This window comes from Apteryx rowi, unplaced genomic scaffold (genome assembly GCF_003343035.1).
Source record: "Apteryx rowi isolate R43461 unplaced genomic scaffold, aptRow1 scaffold_80, whole genome shotgun sequence".
NCBI classification, from domain to species: Eukaryota; Metazoa; Chordata; class Aves; order Apterygiformes; family Apterygidae; genus Apteryx; species Apteryx rowi.
Genome location: NW_020451094.1, coordinates 2,921,187 through 2,939,096, shown reverse-complemented (window position 1 = coordinate 2,939,096; position 17,910 = coordinate 2,921,187). Strand labels below are relative to the sequence as shown.

General features: G+C 35.3%; 1 protein-coding gene across 3 annotated transcripts in view; it reads left to right on the top strand.

Annotated features, from left to right (window-relative positions):
• KCNT2 (potassium sodium-activated channel subfamily T member 2) overlaps positions 1 to 17,910 on the top strand; it is a 166,359-nt gene that overhangs the window by 54,726 nt on the left and 93,723 nt on the right. For all 3 annotated transcript variants that reach the window (XM_026089181.1, XM_026089180.1, XM_026089179.1), the window contains exons 5-8: positions 42 to 101; positions 5,158 to 5,232; positions 5,723 to 5,806; positions 6,394 to 6,488. In XM_026089181.1, coding sequence (XP_025944966.1) covers positions 42 to 101; positions 5,158 to 5,232; positions 5,723 to 5,806; positions 6,394 to 6,488 — 314 coding nt within the window. The remainder of the gene's footprint in view (positions 1 to 41; positions 102 to 5,157; positions 5,233 to 5,722; positions 5,807 to 6,393; positions 6,489 to 17,910) is intronic.

The following is a 17,910-nucleotide window of genomic DNA, read 5'->3' as shown; positions in this document are numbered from 1 at the left end:
GAAGCCAGTATTAACATACATATTATATCTCTTCACTTAAGGTTTCAGTGGCTTTAATAAGTCTGTTTGAAACAATGCTGCTGAGTTATCTAAGCTACAAGGTAAGCACTTGTAGTTGCCTAACTTGCCTCTCCACTGTATCTAAAGCTGTAAGGTGAGCCCATGTCTTCTTTGGACTGCTGTTCCTGTTTTCAAATTAGTACAATGCCCCCGACATACATCTTCTCAGAGGCAGCACCTAACAAGAGAGAGATAGTAAGAAAGCATCAGTTTTCTGAAATACTCCTAATAATAAGAATACACATTCTAAGAGTAGACCACAGAGAACTGTAGCAAAAGCTTCCAATGAAATTTGTATAAAATAAGACAGCAGAAATAAGGCATAATTTACCACAGAAAGTAACTGAGATAAATGTTTCGGTGCCTGAAAATTCAGATGCCTATATTTTTGTCCACACTGATGTACTAGCAGGAAGTTGAGAAAAACACATATATGGAGGATGGCATATTGTCACAGGCAGCCCTGTTCTTGTTTCCCACATTTATGAGCAAATGGTAAATAAATATGTAGAGAGTGGAAGTAAGAAGTGCAGTTTCCGTTTTTCCTTTGTTTACTGGCACAGTCATTTGAAAACATACTCTCAAAACTGACCTTTGGTTTTGGATACTGATTTTTCAAGTGCACAGTTTTATATATCTATGGAGTTATTATACAATGGACACACAATTGTCACTGGTGTCAAAGGTATGGTTACTCAGTATCTATAACTCAAATTTCAGCCTTCTAAAACTGGACATCAGAAAACTAGGCCAAAACAGCCTTTTTTTCTATTTATGGGTACCTACCCAAATCCATCTTGGATGGTACTGGTACATCTTTGCAAAATGCCTTGAAATCCTCTGATAAAAGTATGTGAATACAATACATTTTTGTATTTGCTTTTTACTTAAAAAGTTGTATTTTTGTAATATTTTTATATGAATTTTCTTCAGATAATGCATTCATTTTGTTAAGCTTAGTGCGTTTTGGGCAGCCTGCATTCTGAATATCTTCAGAAAAAAAAGTAACCTCATTTATCCAAGTTTATATGAAAAGAGTTGGTTTCCAAAGCTGAAAATATCTCAGACCATAAACTATTTTTTAAAAAAATTAAGAATTACTGACATTCAGTTGTTATGAAAGCCACCATTAAAGTTACAGAATTGTACTTTATTGTGTTTATCAAGTCATTATGGCATGAATGTTTTCCTTAGTGTTCAACAATTCTAAGAGGCTTAAAACTGTCCACTGGCTAAAAATTATTCTTCTTAATCCTTGTAAATAGCATTTACTATTTAGGTGTTGTGGTTTACATATGCAAATCATTTATAGGCAGAAATAACCCAAATAAAATTAACACATCTAGTGCCAAAACCTACATTAAAAAACAATCATAATTTATACTGTCCCTGAATTTATTGAGCAGCATTTTATGCCTATCCAATGTGCTTGCACCTTGCACAAATTTCAGTGAGTACACAAAATGAAAGAAATATCAACAAGCAAGCTCCCTTGATCAGTTATTTTTTAGTGTACAATGGGTGTAAAGCTCTCCTATCCTGATTTGCTACATATACTTTTCACAGAAGAAAATGACTAAAGATGCTGTGGGTCGAGGAAGTTCCATAACATGTAATCAAAAGTTGAACACTCTTTGCAATTATTTTTGCATATAAGATAATATTCTTACGTGACTGGCTTAAGTTAATTTTCATACAAGTAATACAAATGATGTAGTTATCAGCTTCCTTGACATCTGAGAAAAAAATTGCCTCTACACTACCTTTGCATCTTACAAATTCAGGATCAAAGCAGAAGCCAAGCTGTTGAAGCAAATTTAAGATGGCTATAATTTCTACTCTTCTCAAGGGAATAAGAATAATGTAAGGAAGAATAATAGTATTGAAATGTACTTTGGCAATCCACCCAATGCAAACACATCCCTCCCTCTGGTCCTGGCTCCATACTTAGAGTTGGGAAAAAACATCATGATAGAGCAAAAACCCCAGTTTTACACTTGTCCCAGGAAGCCAAAAGGACTAGTTATTTCACCCACTGTAAGGTCTTTCTGCACAGCCAGGGTGACCAAAGGAGTCTTGACACAAATCTGAGAGAGATTGCTTATTTCATGCCAACACTTCCAGAGCTTTTACAATTTCGACACAGGTGAGAGGACAAGCAGGAAGAAAACAAGAAGAAAAAGATGATTGTGTTTATCACAAACTGCCAGGATTTTACAGATAACCTCAGGGGAAAATAAAATAGTCATTTGAGAGAATGCTTCAAGGAATTTACCTTTCTGATACTTGGCTGATGAGTTATAAGAAATGATCTGACATGCAGAACAATGAGGAGGATAATAGGGCATCATGGTATTAGGATACACTTAAATGAATTTGCATGTTTTATTGCTTTTATATGGTGGGGGATGCAAAGAACATAGCACTGTATTACACAGCTGATCACTTGGATCCAAAAACTTCATCACTTGGATCCAAAAAAGTTTTACAAGCTGTGTTCCCACAGCATGACACATGACATGAGGATTTGCACATGGCCAAAATCCTGAAAAAGACTGTTCTACATCAGAAATTTTCATTGCCAAAATTCGTCACAGATATTTGGCAATCCTACTGTGTCACCAGTGCATAGGCACTCTTATCTACTTTAATCAGTACCATGTGTTCTCACTGCAAGAGAATTTTGCAGAAGACATGATGTACTTGTGTGTGAGAGCCAGAACGTTACAGCTGCAAGCATCATTAGGTCACTGAAGCACATCAGCACATGCATTTTGCCTGCACAGATAAATTATTGGAGCTTTTTCCATTCAGGGAGATGCTTTTATTCTACTAACAGAAAGACTGGATTTTACCAACTGAAGCTGAATTTGTATGTGAACATACACAAACCTGCAGCATCAAAAGGCAAGCTTAGCAATAAATTTTATAGTGTAGGTCATGCCAAAAGCATTGATTTATGTTCCTTAATCCTGGCTCTGTTTTCTCTTTAGAGAAGAACACCACAAATACAATGAAACATGAAACAAAGATCATTCTTTTCTAGAACTCAGAAAAGAAGGCTCATACATTAAAAATAAGGAAATTAGCAAAAACACGGAATGGGTCAGTTGTTAGTAAATTAAAAATTTGGAAGTCAATTTTTCTTTTGATTTTATTATTCCTACCAATAAAACCTCAGTCTATAGCCTCATAATTTCATTTCTGTTTACAGGGCTGCTGGCATACAAAATATTTAAGATTATTGAAGTATGTCTAACTTGTGCCAAGTATAATTACATTGGAGACATTAACTCCTGCCCAATAGCTACAATGGCTTCCAAATGTGAAAAGGAAAAAACAGAAGGATTTTATACACAATGTGGCTTCTGTTTAATTTCAGGGCTATATCAGATGGTTATTTTAACAAGAAGGATTACTTTGTCATTGCAGCTGAAATTATGGTGCTGTACTGCAAATTCTTGCAATATTATCATAGTATATGCTGCATGGTTATTGCATCACCTATGATGGATTCATGATATACAGAATTAGTAAAGCTAGAAGTTACTGAATTTTAAATACCTTTTTTTAATGAACGGATTTTCAACCTAACATCTAACCATTCACAGTCACAACTCAGCTGTGGAAGAAAAGTAGTATTATCTCCATTCTGTAATGAGTGGTAAGCAGATCAAGAGAACCCTCCCGCTTTCCTTGACATATGTTGGAAGACCCTTCATTTCAAGATAAAGTTCCAAAGAGCATGTACTGAAGTGCCTGTGGCAGAATTAAACTTTGATCTTTTAGTCCTAGTTCAAATATTAAACACTAGACTGTCTTCCTTCGTTTTCTCTCAAACCAGTTGTGAGGCAGAGGATTAAAGATAAAAGAAGATAAATACACTTGAAGGAAAGACTCTCCATAGAGTGCTGCTATCTTTCCCTAACTTAACTTCATTCCTCTTCTTAATGCTAACTTCTTAATTAGTTAATTTCTTAACAGTTATATTAAAATTAATACAGAGTAACACCCAAACCTCTGAGACTGAGTAACACACACAGGCTAATGAAACAAGATCAAGAGAAAATAAGCTGGCATCTTTTCCTTGGAAGACAAAACATAGCTACATTCCTCTTGGCTTTATATTTTGCCATGAAGTCCAATCAGAAGGCTGTACAGAGAATGGCTCATCATTCTTAGGAAATGTTAGTTTGGACTACATGGCAGTCACTTGTGCACAGGGATAATCAAAATAGCTGATCTGGGTGGTAAAGTCTTCTGAGCAGGGCATGTCCTTTGGTCATATGTCTGTGCAACTCTTACACTGTGGTGAGGCTTTGTCTCTAATTTCTAGACAATCTTAGGTAATAAGCATTAATGTAAGAAAAACTTTGGCACCATCAAAAGCTAGAGCATTGTGATACAGGATTTTAGAGATTTAAAGGCTTTGAAGAAAAACGGACTAGAAAGAGTTGCAGATAGAAGAATTTGCCATCAGGTTAGCTCATTACTTGTACGAAGAATCACTGGAAAACTAGTATTGCTAAGAAAATAAATTCCTCAAAACAGGAGCTTCATCTCCTTATCTATCTGCAAGTGAGAGTTTAAAAATAGAAGTCAACTAACCTTGGAAGGATGAAAAAGCAAAGCGAGAAGATGGCTGTATATGATTTCAAGATGCCTAAAAATGCAATGGGAGGAAAAAGGAATATATTATTCTTTTGAAAATTTTGAAAAATTAATTTAATGTTCTTCATTAGCTGAGAGAATGAGCTGACTAGTTAATGCAATTAGAAATCTTCATCTGAGCTGTCTTGCTAAATAGGTCATAGCAAGGAAATATATGGTAATATGGAAACAGAGAACTGCTGTAGTAGAAATATAGATTTAAAAATATATATTTTTACTTATGAGATACATTTTGAGAAATAGAAGACATAGTTAGTCTGGAGTGGCCTGTCTACTCACTGTTTGACATATGTCTTTAAATCAGTGGCAAATCATCCTGAAATTCAGATACTGGGAGAGACTTCACATGTGACTTTGGAATATTATGTATATTTCTCATTATGACTTAAGCCTACTGTGATTTTGTTTTTTTCCTTTTCTTTGAAGGGAAATATCTGGGAACAAATTCTGAGAATACCCTTCCTTCTGGAAATAATTAATGCTGTCCCTTTCATCATCACGGTAAACGTATTTGAATTAATACACTCTTGTACACTGCACTTCTATAGCTGCACAAATTAATACTCTAATTTTTATTGAAGTAAATGGGAGTCTTGTGTGGATGCTGAATTTATGCCTGTGGGAACAGAATTAGCCAAAAACAAGAAAGTAGTTTGCTACTTGAATAAAGTATTAATATAGATCTCTTTCCTTTCCTCGCAAAAAGGGGACAAATAAAAACCCCTGACTCAAGTTACAGCATAATAAACAAAATAAACCTGCTAGATATAAAAATTTAGGAATCTCTGGTGTCTGCACTGTAAACTGACTGTCCTTATTTTATCACATTATGTTGTATACAGTTCATCACATAGGAAGAAAAAATTTAATTTAAAGCCACATCTGACACTAGAAACACATTAATAATATGTATTTTTCCTGAGTGCTTCATTGTTGCTAGTTTCTTGAATAAAAAGAGCTTTTAATATGTATGTGTTGATTTTTCCTTCAGATTTTCTGGCCCGTTCTAAGAAACCTGTTTATTCCTGTATTTTTAAATTGCTGGCTGGCAAAGCATGCTTTGGAGAACATGATTGTAAGTATGACAAAAAATAGTAAGTATTTCAGAATTTCTATTTTTTAGCATATTGTTATTAGCGGGATCTTGCCAGTGTAGTCCACTGTCCAGCTTCGTTAGGAAACTAACCAGATCTGTAGTTAGGTTACAGAAATGGTCAAGCATTGCTAAAACTGCTTTCTGCATCAAAATTAGAAAAAATTAAGACATCAACTGATATCTTGAATTAGCATAAATTGTTACTTTGCCAACAAGTCAGGATGGCTGGTTCTTTTGCTACTCCTCTATTCATACACAGTTAGAGGGAACTGAATTGCTATACCCTAACTGGTCCTTGCAGCCCACATAATTTGTAAGCTAGACATCAGCGGACAAACCTTAAGGCAGCTAGCAGCGTTATCAAAATTATGGCAGGATGAACGAAGAACCTGTTAAATAATCACTGAATCACAGATGCCTCCTTTGCGCCCTTCTATGTGATCAGCAAATTCTCAGTGCRTTTGAATGACTGCATTTTATGAGGGCACTATGTAATTCCTCTATAGAATTAGGTCATGCTTTATTAATTCAAAGCCAAAAATAACACCTATTTTCCGTTAATATAGAATGATCTTCACAGAGCCATCCAACGCACACAGTCTGCAATGTTTAACCAAGTCCTCATTTTAATATCCACCTTATTATGTCTTATCTTCACTTGGTAAGTGACCAAAACCCCTTTGTTTTCATTATATATATTGCCTTTTCTCACTTTACTACATGGTGATAAAAGAGGTTTAGTAGAAATCATGTGTTTAAATAAAAAAGAGTAATATATTTGCAATGAAAGTGTTAATTATAAGCTGGTACTACTGGAGTCCTGATACATTGGGGCTGGAAACAGTATGTGCATGCATGGAAGAGGGAGTCATTCTCACTCAAGGACATACAGACTATTCAAAAACACAAGGTGGTGGTGGTGGTGGTGGTGGTGGTGGGGATTTACATACACACCAAGAGAGCACTGAAGAATGTAGAGTCTCAACAGAAGTACCTAGACTCTCCTAATCTTCATCTGACTGGTGTGAAAGACAGAGAAAAATCCACAAGATCCCAGCCTTATCACTCTGATGATGCAGTCCTGCCCCCATAAGAAATACAGGGGGCAGCTGATAATAATATAGTTTATAGAAAGCAATAGATGGTAATAATCTAGATTCCAGAAAGTAGTAGACAGTAAATTCAAATACCCAAAATGTGTTCATCTGAGGAACATTTTGCTACAAGATGTTGAACTCTTTTAAGTTTACAGGGGTTCAAGAAGCATGGAGAAAAATCTGTTCATGGTATTAAATATAAAAATAATACCTTTGGCTTATGAAATTCGTGAGCTGCAGATTATTGGAGACTGGGAAAACATTCACAGGAAATATCACTTGATTGCCCAATTATTATATTTTTCCCAAGGTATCTGCTGTAGAACAGGGCTGGAGAAAGATAAACTACACTAGATGGGCCTTTGGTCTCACCCAATATGGTCATCCTTATATTCTTATAAAAGTGTAGGGGTGGTAATGCAGCCTGGTAGCTTACTTAACATACGGAATTTTTCTGACAGCAGTAGTGCCTGAGAAATGAGTGAGTGTCACATGTATAAAAAAATAGTTGCAGGAAGAATATGCATGTTAAAAGATAGTGTGCAAGGGGGCAGTGAACTGAGATGATGATTCTTTGTGGAAAGGCTAAATAATCTTTATTTATTTTGCCAGACAGGGTGCCTGTGGGTCAGTGCACTGATAAAGTTTGGTCTGTCATTTTGGAGACAGTGATTTGATTTTCTCTTACTTTATTTCTCTAGCTTATTCTTCTGATAGCCACTGTTATGTGCAGCTAACCATTTTTGGTAATAACAGTGTAAAACAGCACATGGCCTCTTAAGTTCTGTCCATCTTTATTCAAGAATAAGAGTCTGTTCTAGCCAGTGGCTAAAATAATGGTCCCAATTTTGCCCTTTGTCTTAGGGCCACACAATTGCATAACGACAAATGCTGCCAGTTATAAAGAAACAGTTCTTTGTGAGATTAAATTTCCTATTGAATATTGTGGCTCTTTAAGAGGAAATTTTATATAAATAAAGGCTACAATACTTGACCTAGGCTGCATAAAATGTTATCACTGTAGCACCTGGACATTTTGAATTGGCTCTAATTTTTTTTTTTTAATTTTTACAATACAAAATGCTCTTGAGTAAAATATGCTTTCGTCTTTGTTATTGGCCTACTTCAGTATTCTACTTAACTGCTAGGCAAAATATGTATCCAGTTCTCAGTGAAGCAAGCTAGAAACAAGAATGTTTCCTAAGAACTCACTGTGAACATCCCTGATTGATAAGGTATAGAAGCTGCAGCTAGAATGTAGCATCATGTTCACTACCAGGCATTTTGATAACTGACAGTAAAACATGTAGAAAATGGCAAGCAGACCTCCAGTAATAATGTCTTGTCTCAACAGTTGCATATACCAGCTCATTATAGATCATTATATACTGACCTAGTATTGACCCTGCTAGACTGCAAAATAAGCTAAATATGATGAAAACACCCAGTAATGCAGTAACTAAGGAAATGAAGCACTTTTGGAATGACTAAGAATAGCTGTTGAAGCATCTGCAGTTTGCCTAATACTGGAGTTCTGTTCAGGCAATTGTTACTATTGTTTACTTGAACAGCTATAATGGGATTTTTACACTTTTTCACTCATCTTTGTGTAATTTTACATTATAGAGTATATTTTAAAAATATCATAAAAATATTCTATTAATGGCCAAAATCACTTAGTTCAATATCTTCAATTATGTTACATTCTTGGTGAATTTGAGACAGTGCTTCATTTTAGGAGACATTATTTAGAGTTGACATGAGTAAGAAATGTTTCCTTATGCTGAAGGGTGAGCATAGTCCATTTCTGTAATTTGTCCACTCAAGGATGGCTTTCATCAGGCTGTTCTTGCATACTTTCTGCAGCAGCAAGCAATAACAGAAGAGCAGCTGTTACTCCCCAAACATGTATGGGAGCCAGCACTGGGCATATCTATACTGTGTAACAGAACACAATGCAAAGAACTCCTTGAGCTACCACCAGTCTGTTTTCATAACTACAGTTCAGTGACATTTAGAGATACTTTTGTCCAAGAAAATAGCATAGCTGCAATAACACGAAGGTAATAAGCCTACCTTAGTAGCTTGAATACAGTGCTTGTAGTCCCAGAGTAATTTCACTCAGCAGTTGGGCACTTTCCCCTCAGAGACCTTCACTGCCATAGGGACATGCTCATGGTGTCATTTTGGTGGCACAGATAACTACCCCTGCCAGTGCCTCTCCCTCCCCACCTTAATAGTCAATGAGGCAGTGACTTTCAGGCACAGCCTGGATTACACTATAACACTGCAGTCCTTCTTAGTGCTGGCTGACAGGCTTGCAGTTACCATCTGCCTCTATAGGAACACCGGCTTCTCAGCACTTCTGAAAGCCTGTATAATTTTACAACACAGAGTTCTGTTCAAAATCATGCTTCTTTAGCAGGCACATGGCTTCTTATGAGGGTTATGCCTTTTTATAAGAAGTGCAAGACAGAATGAGGGCCTGAAAAGGTTCCCTTTTTTACTTCGATTTTTGTACTTGCTCAATTAGACTAGTGCACTGAGAAAATGCAGCAAAAGTGCTCGCTTACAGCTTCAAGTGAGACCTGAAAGCTTTTATAAGTCTTATGTTGGTCCTTTTTATGAGAAAGTTTAAAACAAATTAGTGCTGAAACATAACTATTTTCCAATGATTAGTTCATATCTAACAGATATGCTGCTTAATCCATTTTTCATAGTTCTGCATATATTTTAACATATTTAAAAGTAGGCTTTTGCTGGGTGCCTGAGGTGGGAAAGAGATGCTTTTTCTTCACTCTGCAATAACAAAACTCTGTAGTTCTGTACTGAGTACAAAATAGCTGGATCAGTACAAGCCTACTGGAGTCCATATGTCTCCACTGATAATTCTGAGGATACAATTTTGCTGCAGAAAGTGTATTATAGGCTCTTTCCTGAGAGAAAAAAGGAGACCTGCTTAAGCCTATTGTGTGTTTACAGAGTAAGAGGATATTTATGTCAGAAGATACTTATGTCTGTTCTTCTGCATGTGTGCAAGCTGCGTGAGCAGCAAGGTGCCTCTCTGTCATATATCTGTCTAGAAAGAACTGAAATTATGCTTTCTGAAATGTGTAGGAGCCATTCAGTCCCCAGGCTCTTAGAAGTGCCTCAGCACATCCAGGACGCTGGGGAAGAACCTGGCTGGACTTCCCAGCCTCCCACTGGTTTACAACAGGGGAGAAGGTTAAGTGCAGCAAAAAACAGCATGTTTTAGTTCATTCTTCTAGTATGTGGACAAGTATAGCATTGAATTTGTTATCATTTGATTGGTTGTCTTTCTGAGCAGAAATACACCTTAAAGACTAGCTTAAAGGATCTGTATTATATATGTACTAGCTACAAGAGAAAAGCAGTATTTCTAGAATTCTATAAAATTTATAAATGCATAAAAAGCGCTTCCTTTTTAACTTTGCTAATGTCTGCATATAATATGTTTCATCTTTCAAAACAACTGCAGTTCTACCATAGCTAGCAGAAACCTCACAGAAAATGAATTAAATTCTGCCTCACACACCATCAACAAAACCATCAGTTACATCTCCATTCTAGAATGTTATGTGTGATAACACATGTAGACAGATTCCAATTTATGTCTTACAATTGAAGTGCAAGCTTGCAGGTAAAAAGTTTAAAAAATTAAGGTTTACAGCTAATTGACTAATCTCACCATATTTAGAAAACCATTATTTGAGCTGTCCTTTGCACTCTGAATTTAGCAGGAAGAGGCTCCTTCTGTATTTTTATAAACAGCTAACTATTCTCTGCATTATTACAAAACAAAAAGTAATCACATAAAAAAATTTGTGCTCTATGCTGCCCTTTGATTTTTGATAAGGACTGTTTATAGATCTGGAGGTAGAACTGGTTTGCATAAACCCAACTCCACATATTTGTAGTTTTACAGTTTACATACGAGGATTTTTTCTCATTTCTTCTGATTTCAAAGATAGACTAGGCCACCCAATAATTTCTCTTCTTTAAAATACCTCAGTGGCCTCCTAACTATCTCCTATTATATATGTACTAAAAGAAGTGTCCTTTTATCTGACAGACTGTTCAACAATTACTATTGATAGAGTTTTAGTGAAAGTTACAGAGCTAGTCAAAGAATTTATTGTGTCATCTAGCCAATGAATGTTTGCACTTGTTTGTCAAATGAAATACTAACCACTTAATTATTTTGTAAACTCTACAAGACATATAACAGTGAATGACAATTTCAGGCGTTTTTCTATCACTCAGTGAATCATTATTAAGACTTATTTTGTTTTTTTAAATCAGTGTTAGTTGTATATCACCAGTGTAGTTTGTAATAAGGTGGCTACAGACTGAGATGTACATTTATTATTTTCGTACTTAAGACTTTAAGAATCTTGTATAAACTTTGCTCATGTCTTCATTGAAAGCTCACAGAGGTCATTAATAACATTCCTTATCCTTCAGTGTTTTCGACTTCAGAAAATTAGGATGCTTCCACACACTGACTTACAGAATACTCACAGTACACCAATACGGTAGCCTCAATGTCAATTAAACAGTCAAAATTCTCAGCTGGAGGAAACAGTATGAATAAGTTGCTTATAAGGATGAAAACAAATCCAGGCAATGGCCTACTCCAAACATAACAAGCCAAAAAAAAAAGGATTAATCCAAATCCCATCCAATTTTAGAGAAATTGGGAACCTTAATCTTCTGGTTTCCTTTATTATAAATAAGTAGAGACAGACACCTCAGAAGGTGGAGGATACAGACTCAAAGTGAACTGGATCACCACAGGGAGGTCTGTGCTTCTCTGTCCTTCTCTGTTAATTATCACAGGAGCCAACACTGGTTGTTCTCCAGTGAAGATGCCTAACATTAAGTAGGATGAACTCTCCCAGCCCTGATGGATTGGGCAATGTAGAATAAGATGGGGCTTTGGGTCTACAGTTCTTTCCATGCTGTTACATTTTGTTACACAGCACTCTCAGTGCTCAGGCACTCAGTTTATGATTTAGAGAGAATTTTTTGCATTCAAAAATAGTACAAAATTAAACTGTACTTCTGTCAGTTAGAAATAAACACTTGATCAAATCTAGTGATTCTCATTTGGTAAAGCCCACAAAAGATCTGAAGGACTATACAGGAGTTGCAGAATTTAAATGCCAGAACATTTTAGAACATAAATTGAAATTTGTAAGTAACTGCAAATAATATAAAATCAATCATTCAACTATCACAAGAATCCCACAAAGTATTAGATATGAAAGTTGTGTGCTTTTTTTTCTCTGAAATGAAGGAGATCTGTCAGGAACTTGCTTTCTTCAAAGAAAGGATCTTTATTTTCTATTTTGAAATATCTCTATGCAGTGCTCTCCAAACATAAAACAAACAAATAGGTCTTATGAGTAAGCCAGGTAGCACGCTGTGAACACCTCCAGCTACTCTTGGCTGTCAAGAGTGACAGGTGCCTCCCAAATCCATTACGTCAACTTCCCAAGCCCTTGTCCTGCCTTCTGTTGCTGAAATCAGGGTGGGGGGAGTTTTCCTGTGAGTATAAACAAGTAGGATTGATATCTATTTATTTCAGACACTACCCTAACACTACCTTAAAACATGGAATGGTAAGAAGGTTCTGTAGCCTCTGGAAGGTCAATAACAACACATTTCTTAAAATATCCATTTGTTATTTGCAGGTTTACTCTATAAATGCAATTAAAGCTTATCTGAACTATTACTTTCTGGGAAAAACTGTGTACATGAACACAAGGACAAAATTTTCATCAACTTCATTAGGAGAGAAATCTATTTACCAATATATTGTTAATTATATTTTAGTAGAAGTTTGTCTCTGGAAGACTTCACAGCTGGGCTCAATTTCTGGCATCAAAGTAGCAGTGAAAGCCTCATTGATTTCATTGTGACTGTGCCACATTTCTGTTTGTCCATGGTCACCAATTGATCAGGTGTTTCTAAAATTACATCTGTCTGGATATCATTAAAGCTGTAACAGTATTTTTTATTTGACGGGAATATATTTGTCATTTGAAAAATGTCATTTGAAAAAAGGGAAAAAAAACCCTGAACATACCTGAACTGTAAATTCTGTCATTAAAAAATAACCCATCAGTAAGTATTTTAAGATTCAAACTATTAAACAGTCACTTAAGTAGCAAAGCAAACTACAGACTGCGTTCTTGGAACAGCTTACAAAGTTATGCTCTACCTCTTAGTTAGAGGTTGTTAGGCATATGGCAGGGACATTTGCTGATGCTACTGAACTACCATGCTTCGCATCCTATCATATTAATACAGTCAACCAACAGATACACATTTTTCTTCAGCACCTTGTCCTGCTAGGATGGTCAGTCTGTGGCCAGAAAATGGCACGGATCGCTGAGGGCAATTGAACATGAATCAGCACATTTTTACATACAAGTTAACTTTGAGCTTTTAGCAGGACCAGCACTCAACTTCCTTATGACAGATATAAGCAGTCAACAGGTCTTTAGCCAGAAGTAGTATTTCAAGTCACCATTTTACTGCAGAAAATATTATTTGGTATTTTTACATCCTGGAGAGAAAACAAAATGGACAAAATAGTCTAATGTTGTTAATTTCTTCATAGATTTTGAAAGTTTGCTGGTAACTAGTTACCGTGATGTATGTGACATTTTAAACATGTTGGCTATAATTATTTTATTGGGTTTGAATTCCACCGAAAATGGTGACTTATAATCCTGTGCTAATTTACACTGCTGCATATAAAGCATGTTATTTAAAGATATTTTTGCTGCTAAGATTTTGTCAATAGCTGAATAGCTGTAGCTGTTATAAATCGATATATATAGATGAATAGCTAAATTGCCTGGTTTTGCCAGTTGGAAACTAGGCAGTTGCCAGAGATACTTCTAGAATCTCTCTCATGTAAGGTACAGAAATCTTTAAGGTGGCTTTGCTAAAAACTGCAAAAAGATGTGTGAAAACCAAGTGCTACCACAAACAGTTGACAATCTAGCTTATTTAAATGAAACAAATAGAGATAAAATTCCTATTGTTTTTAAAGGAACAGGGACTTCCTGGATGGGCCATACCATTCTCACCTTTGTTAGCACTGGTGAGCTAGGTGATCTATCAGTACTCAAGGGCCAAAGGCTTTGAGAAGGCTTGATGAGAAAAGCTAGTGAGAAATTACAATGAGAAAATGTAATAAAGAAAATGTTCTGGATTAATACCCTTGTCTGTTTTTATACAACTGTTGTATTTTGACAATACATAAATATTCTCATACATAAATTTACTCTGATTTTTTTTTCCTCTGAATGATTAGTGTGGTATTTTTCATAATTAATTTGTTTAAATATTTTTACATGTTTAAGTTCAAGAGTTCAGCTCTTTAAAAAGCATATAGGTGATTAGTGCTGTCATTTAAGAATATAGGGTCAAGACTTATGTTCCTGAAAAACTGCGAAGTTGTTTATGAAAGGCAGAATAGAAATAGTGTTTATTAAAGGCAGAACTATGGAAGCCCAGTCCTGTTAGCTTATGGAAGCCCAGTCTTATTGGCTACCTATCAAACATGGTTTCTATGGAAACCTAGATAATTATACAGTGATTTTCATGCTATTTTCGTTATTAATTTGGTAGTGACATAACATTTCCCTTGTTAATGCTTGTAGATGTTTCTACATAGTTATTTCTAAAATAATTCGGTCAACATCTTTCTCATTCTACGTGCAGGGAATTTTCTGTGCAACAGATGTAATGGAACATTTAAAGCTATATGCAGAGACCTGTCAAATCAATAATAATAATAATAATAACAATAATAATAATAATAGTTACCTATTTTCTATGGTCTGTGAAACAAAGTAATAAAGATTATTTAAAGAATTCAATCTTTTGCAGTCATCTTTGCTTCTCCTTTAAAGAAATTAAATTAATTAAAGAAAAATCAGAAAGACAATATGGTATCTCAGAAAGCTGCGTTTTACAATGTGTCTCTGAAATGGAGAGTCAACAACAGATCATTTATAAGCAAATCCTACTATTTCTTTTAATGTAGAGCAATACCTAATTAAGGAACTCCCTGCTGAAATTCATGGAGAATTCTGTTTAAGAAATAGAAGGTGTGATCCTATCCACAGATGGCTTAAAAACTCATTGCATTTCAGTAGAGAAAGCATTCTTGAGACATTTCTTATCAGATAATCTGAGTGAGCACTGGATCATATCTTCCAGTCACAATTGAAAGGATATGCTGAAGGACTCATCCCAAACCATAAAGGTAAAAGTAAAATAATGGCAAGTCCATCACCATATCCTATGTAGTGCAGGCTTCCCTAGAGTGTCAGGAAACACCAAAAGACTGGAAAATTACCCCAGTGAATTCCTAGTGAAATATCCAAAATTCATCCTGCCATTTTACCCTGATACACAAATTTCTGATATCTCTCTTTATAATATATATAAGATATATATATGTGTGTGTGTGTGTGTATAAAATATTATATATAATATAGGAGTAAATAATTCTTTTGAGTGCTATCTGCGACTGAGATAATATAGCTCTGAGCCACATTCACCACTTTTGATTTGTGAAACAATTTCAAAATTAAATCATTTAATTTCAATGAGGAGGTATGTTTATGAAAAGATAATACAGGAGTAGCTGTTTTCTTTAAAATTCAGGAGGAAGTACCGTGGAATGTAGTTGTGGGGATCTTGGATATGTTTGCACATATCCAAAAAGGTTTTCACTAAGACAAGTAGTAAATTGCTATGATGGGAAAGTGGTGCTTAGGAAGAAAGCTTACAGAGGGAGAGTAATAATAATAGGAAGTTTCAGATTCACTAAAAGAGGAAAATAACAAATGTTTCTTAATTCTAGGTGTCAGATTTGTTATTTCCCATTTAGAGGCTTGAAAATCTAATCTTAAGGCATACCTGTTATTTCACTATGATTGACTCCAGCTGAAATCTAGTACAGAAAATTATACTTGCATTCTCTTAGGTACCAAATGATGCTAATAATTAAAGTAGTTAGTACAACTTTTTATTTTTATTAAAGGTGCTTTGAGAATATTTGGGAGAAATAAGCAATATTTTGCAAAACATCATACACTCTGAATACGCCATTGGGAAAACAATTTTTCAGCTGTTAAAATAGCCTTGTATTATCATGGCATCTTGTAATACAGTAATAATATTGCCAGATATCATGATAGTAAAAGGTTGTTCTGGCAGCAAAGACCAATTGCCATTATGAAGGGAGAAAAAAAGGTAACTGATTTTGAGTCAAGTAACATCTACAGTGTTGGAAGTTTGATTCTAAAAGACTGCATCTCCATAGCATCCTTTCCTTATTAACCATACTTTGAATTTTATAGGAGATACAAAATGAAATCAAGCTGCTGCAGTATTAACTAATTATGCCTTGCCAACACATGTGTAAAACAACACATAAAATTTCTCAAAATGAATTTAAATCCAGTCTTATCCTTTTGTAGGAACACAGCACAAGATAGAATGACTGTAAGGCATATGCAAAGCCTTAATTTAATTAAAAATTAAATTAGTAAAGCCTACTTTAATTTTCTTGTGGAGTAACTCTGTGTATCACACTGGTGCACATAAGAACAGAACCAGAGCCACAACATGTAATTCTGTAACTGTCAGATGAACCTTGTGAAGTAATAAAGGGAGATCTGGTGTAAACATAGAATTGCTGATCTGGAGAGCAAGGACAAATAAGAAATGTCAAAGAGAAATAGAATGCATATTCAATTATCAAAATCAGTTGCCATATTTTAATGTGTACAATCTCATGCATTCTAGGTAGGTATGCCTTCAAAAGTATTAGTACTTGAAAACAATCCTCGGAAAACAGGCAGAGTCACAGGGGAGACTTTGGGGAATCAGACATAGGGAGCCAATAAGGTAAACTCAGCAGGCACGCACAGACGTGAAAATTATTGGGTAAAGGGTCTTTAGTAAGCTTTCCATTGGTTTACACACGCATGCACACACACACCTGCTGATGAATCACAGATTTTTAAGTAGATAGTGTCTGAAAATGGAAGTGTTACATTTGCAAAATGTGTGTGTTACCTTCAGAACAGGGGTGACAGGAATAGCTGGTAAAATGATTCAGGAATAAAAATAGATCTGGAATACAACAGGAGTCTGCAGTTTGTGAAATAGTGTATCATCATATTGGTAAAAAAAAATCTTAGATTTTTCTTTGATTTGGGGGGGCTTGAACAAAAGCAAGTAAAGATCCCCTTAAGGGAGCAATTTAACATAAGTGTTAAAAACAACTATCTTTCATCTCTTTCACTGCATGAAGGCATTACATTTCACATGCTTCATTTTATCTTTGCAGTAAAAAGAAAAAGCTGATATCCAGATGCTCTCTTTGAGAATTCTGTATCACTTTAGACATTAGCAAATAGAGTGCCATGTGTAACAGTGGATGACTAGTTGTGTTGAAGATGCTGCTTCACCATTTAAAATTCAATGCCTGGCATCAAACCATCATCACTCACTATTCCTGGCTCAAAGATGAAGTTGTCATTAGTATGCAGACTTTAAAAAATATATATATCTTTCATTGACTGATTCATTAGGCTGACAAATTATTTGTTTTACATTACTAGGATTTGGTGTTTGTGATGGTTTATGCTAACACATTTAACTTGATTATTAGATGCCATCAGTTATTTTGGTTCTCTGATGAGCAGTAACACTTTATGCATAGTGATTTGATCACTTTTATTGTCTATTTCATATTCCAAGTACATTTTCAGAGTGTGGAATTTAGCAAAGTTCACATTTCTGAAATCAGGAAAGGAAGAGTTAAAAAAGATGTTGATGCAACACTGGCTGTACCAACAAAAGCTGGCATTAGCCACCAGGAATTGTTCACTCTCATTTTACTTGTATAAGGAATAATTTTATTGAATG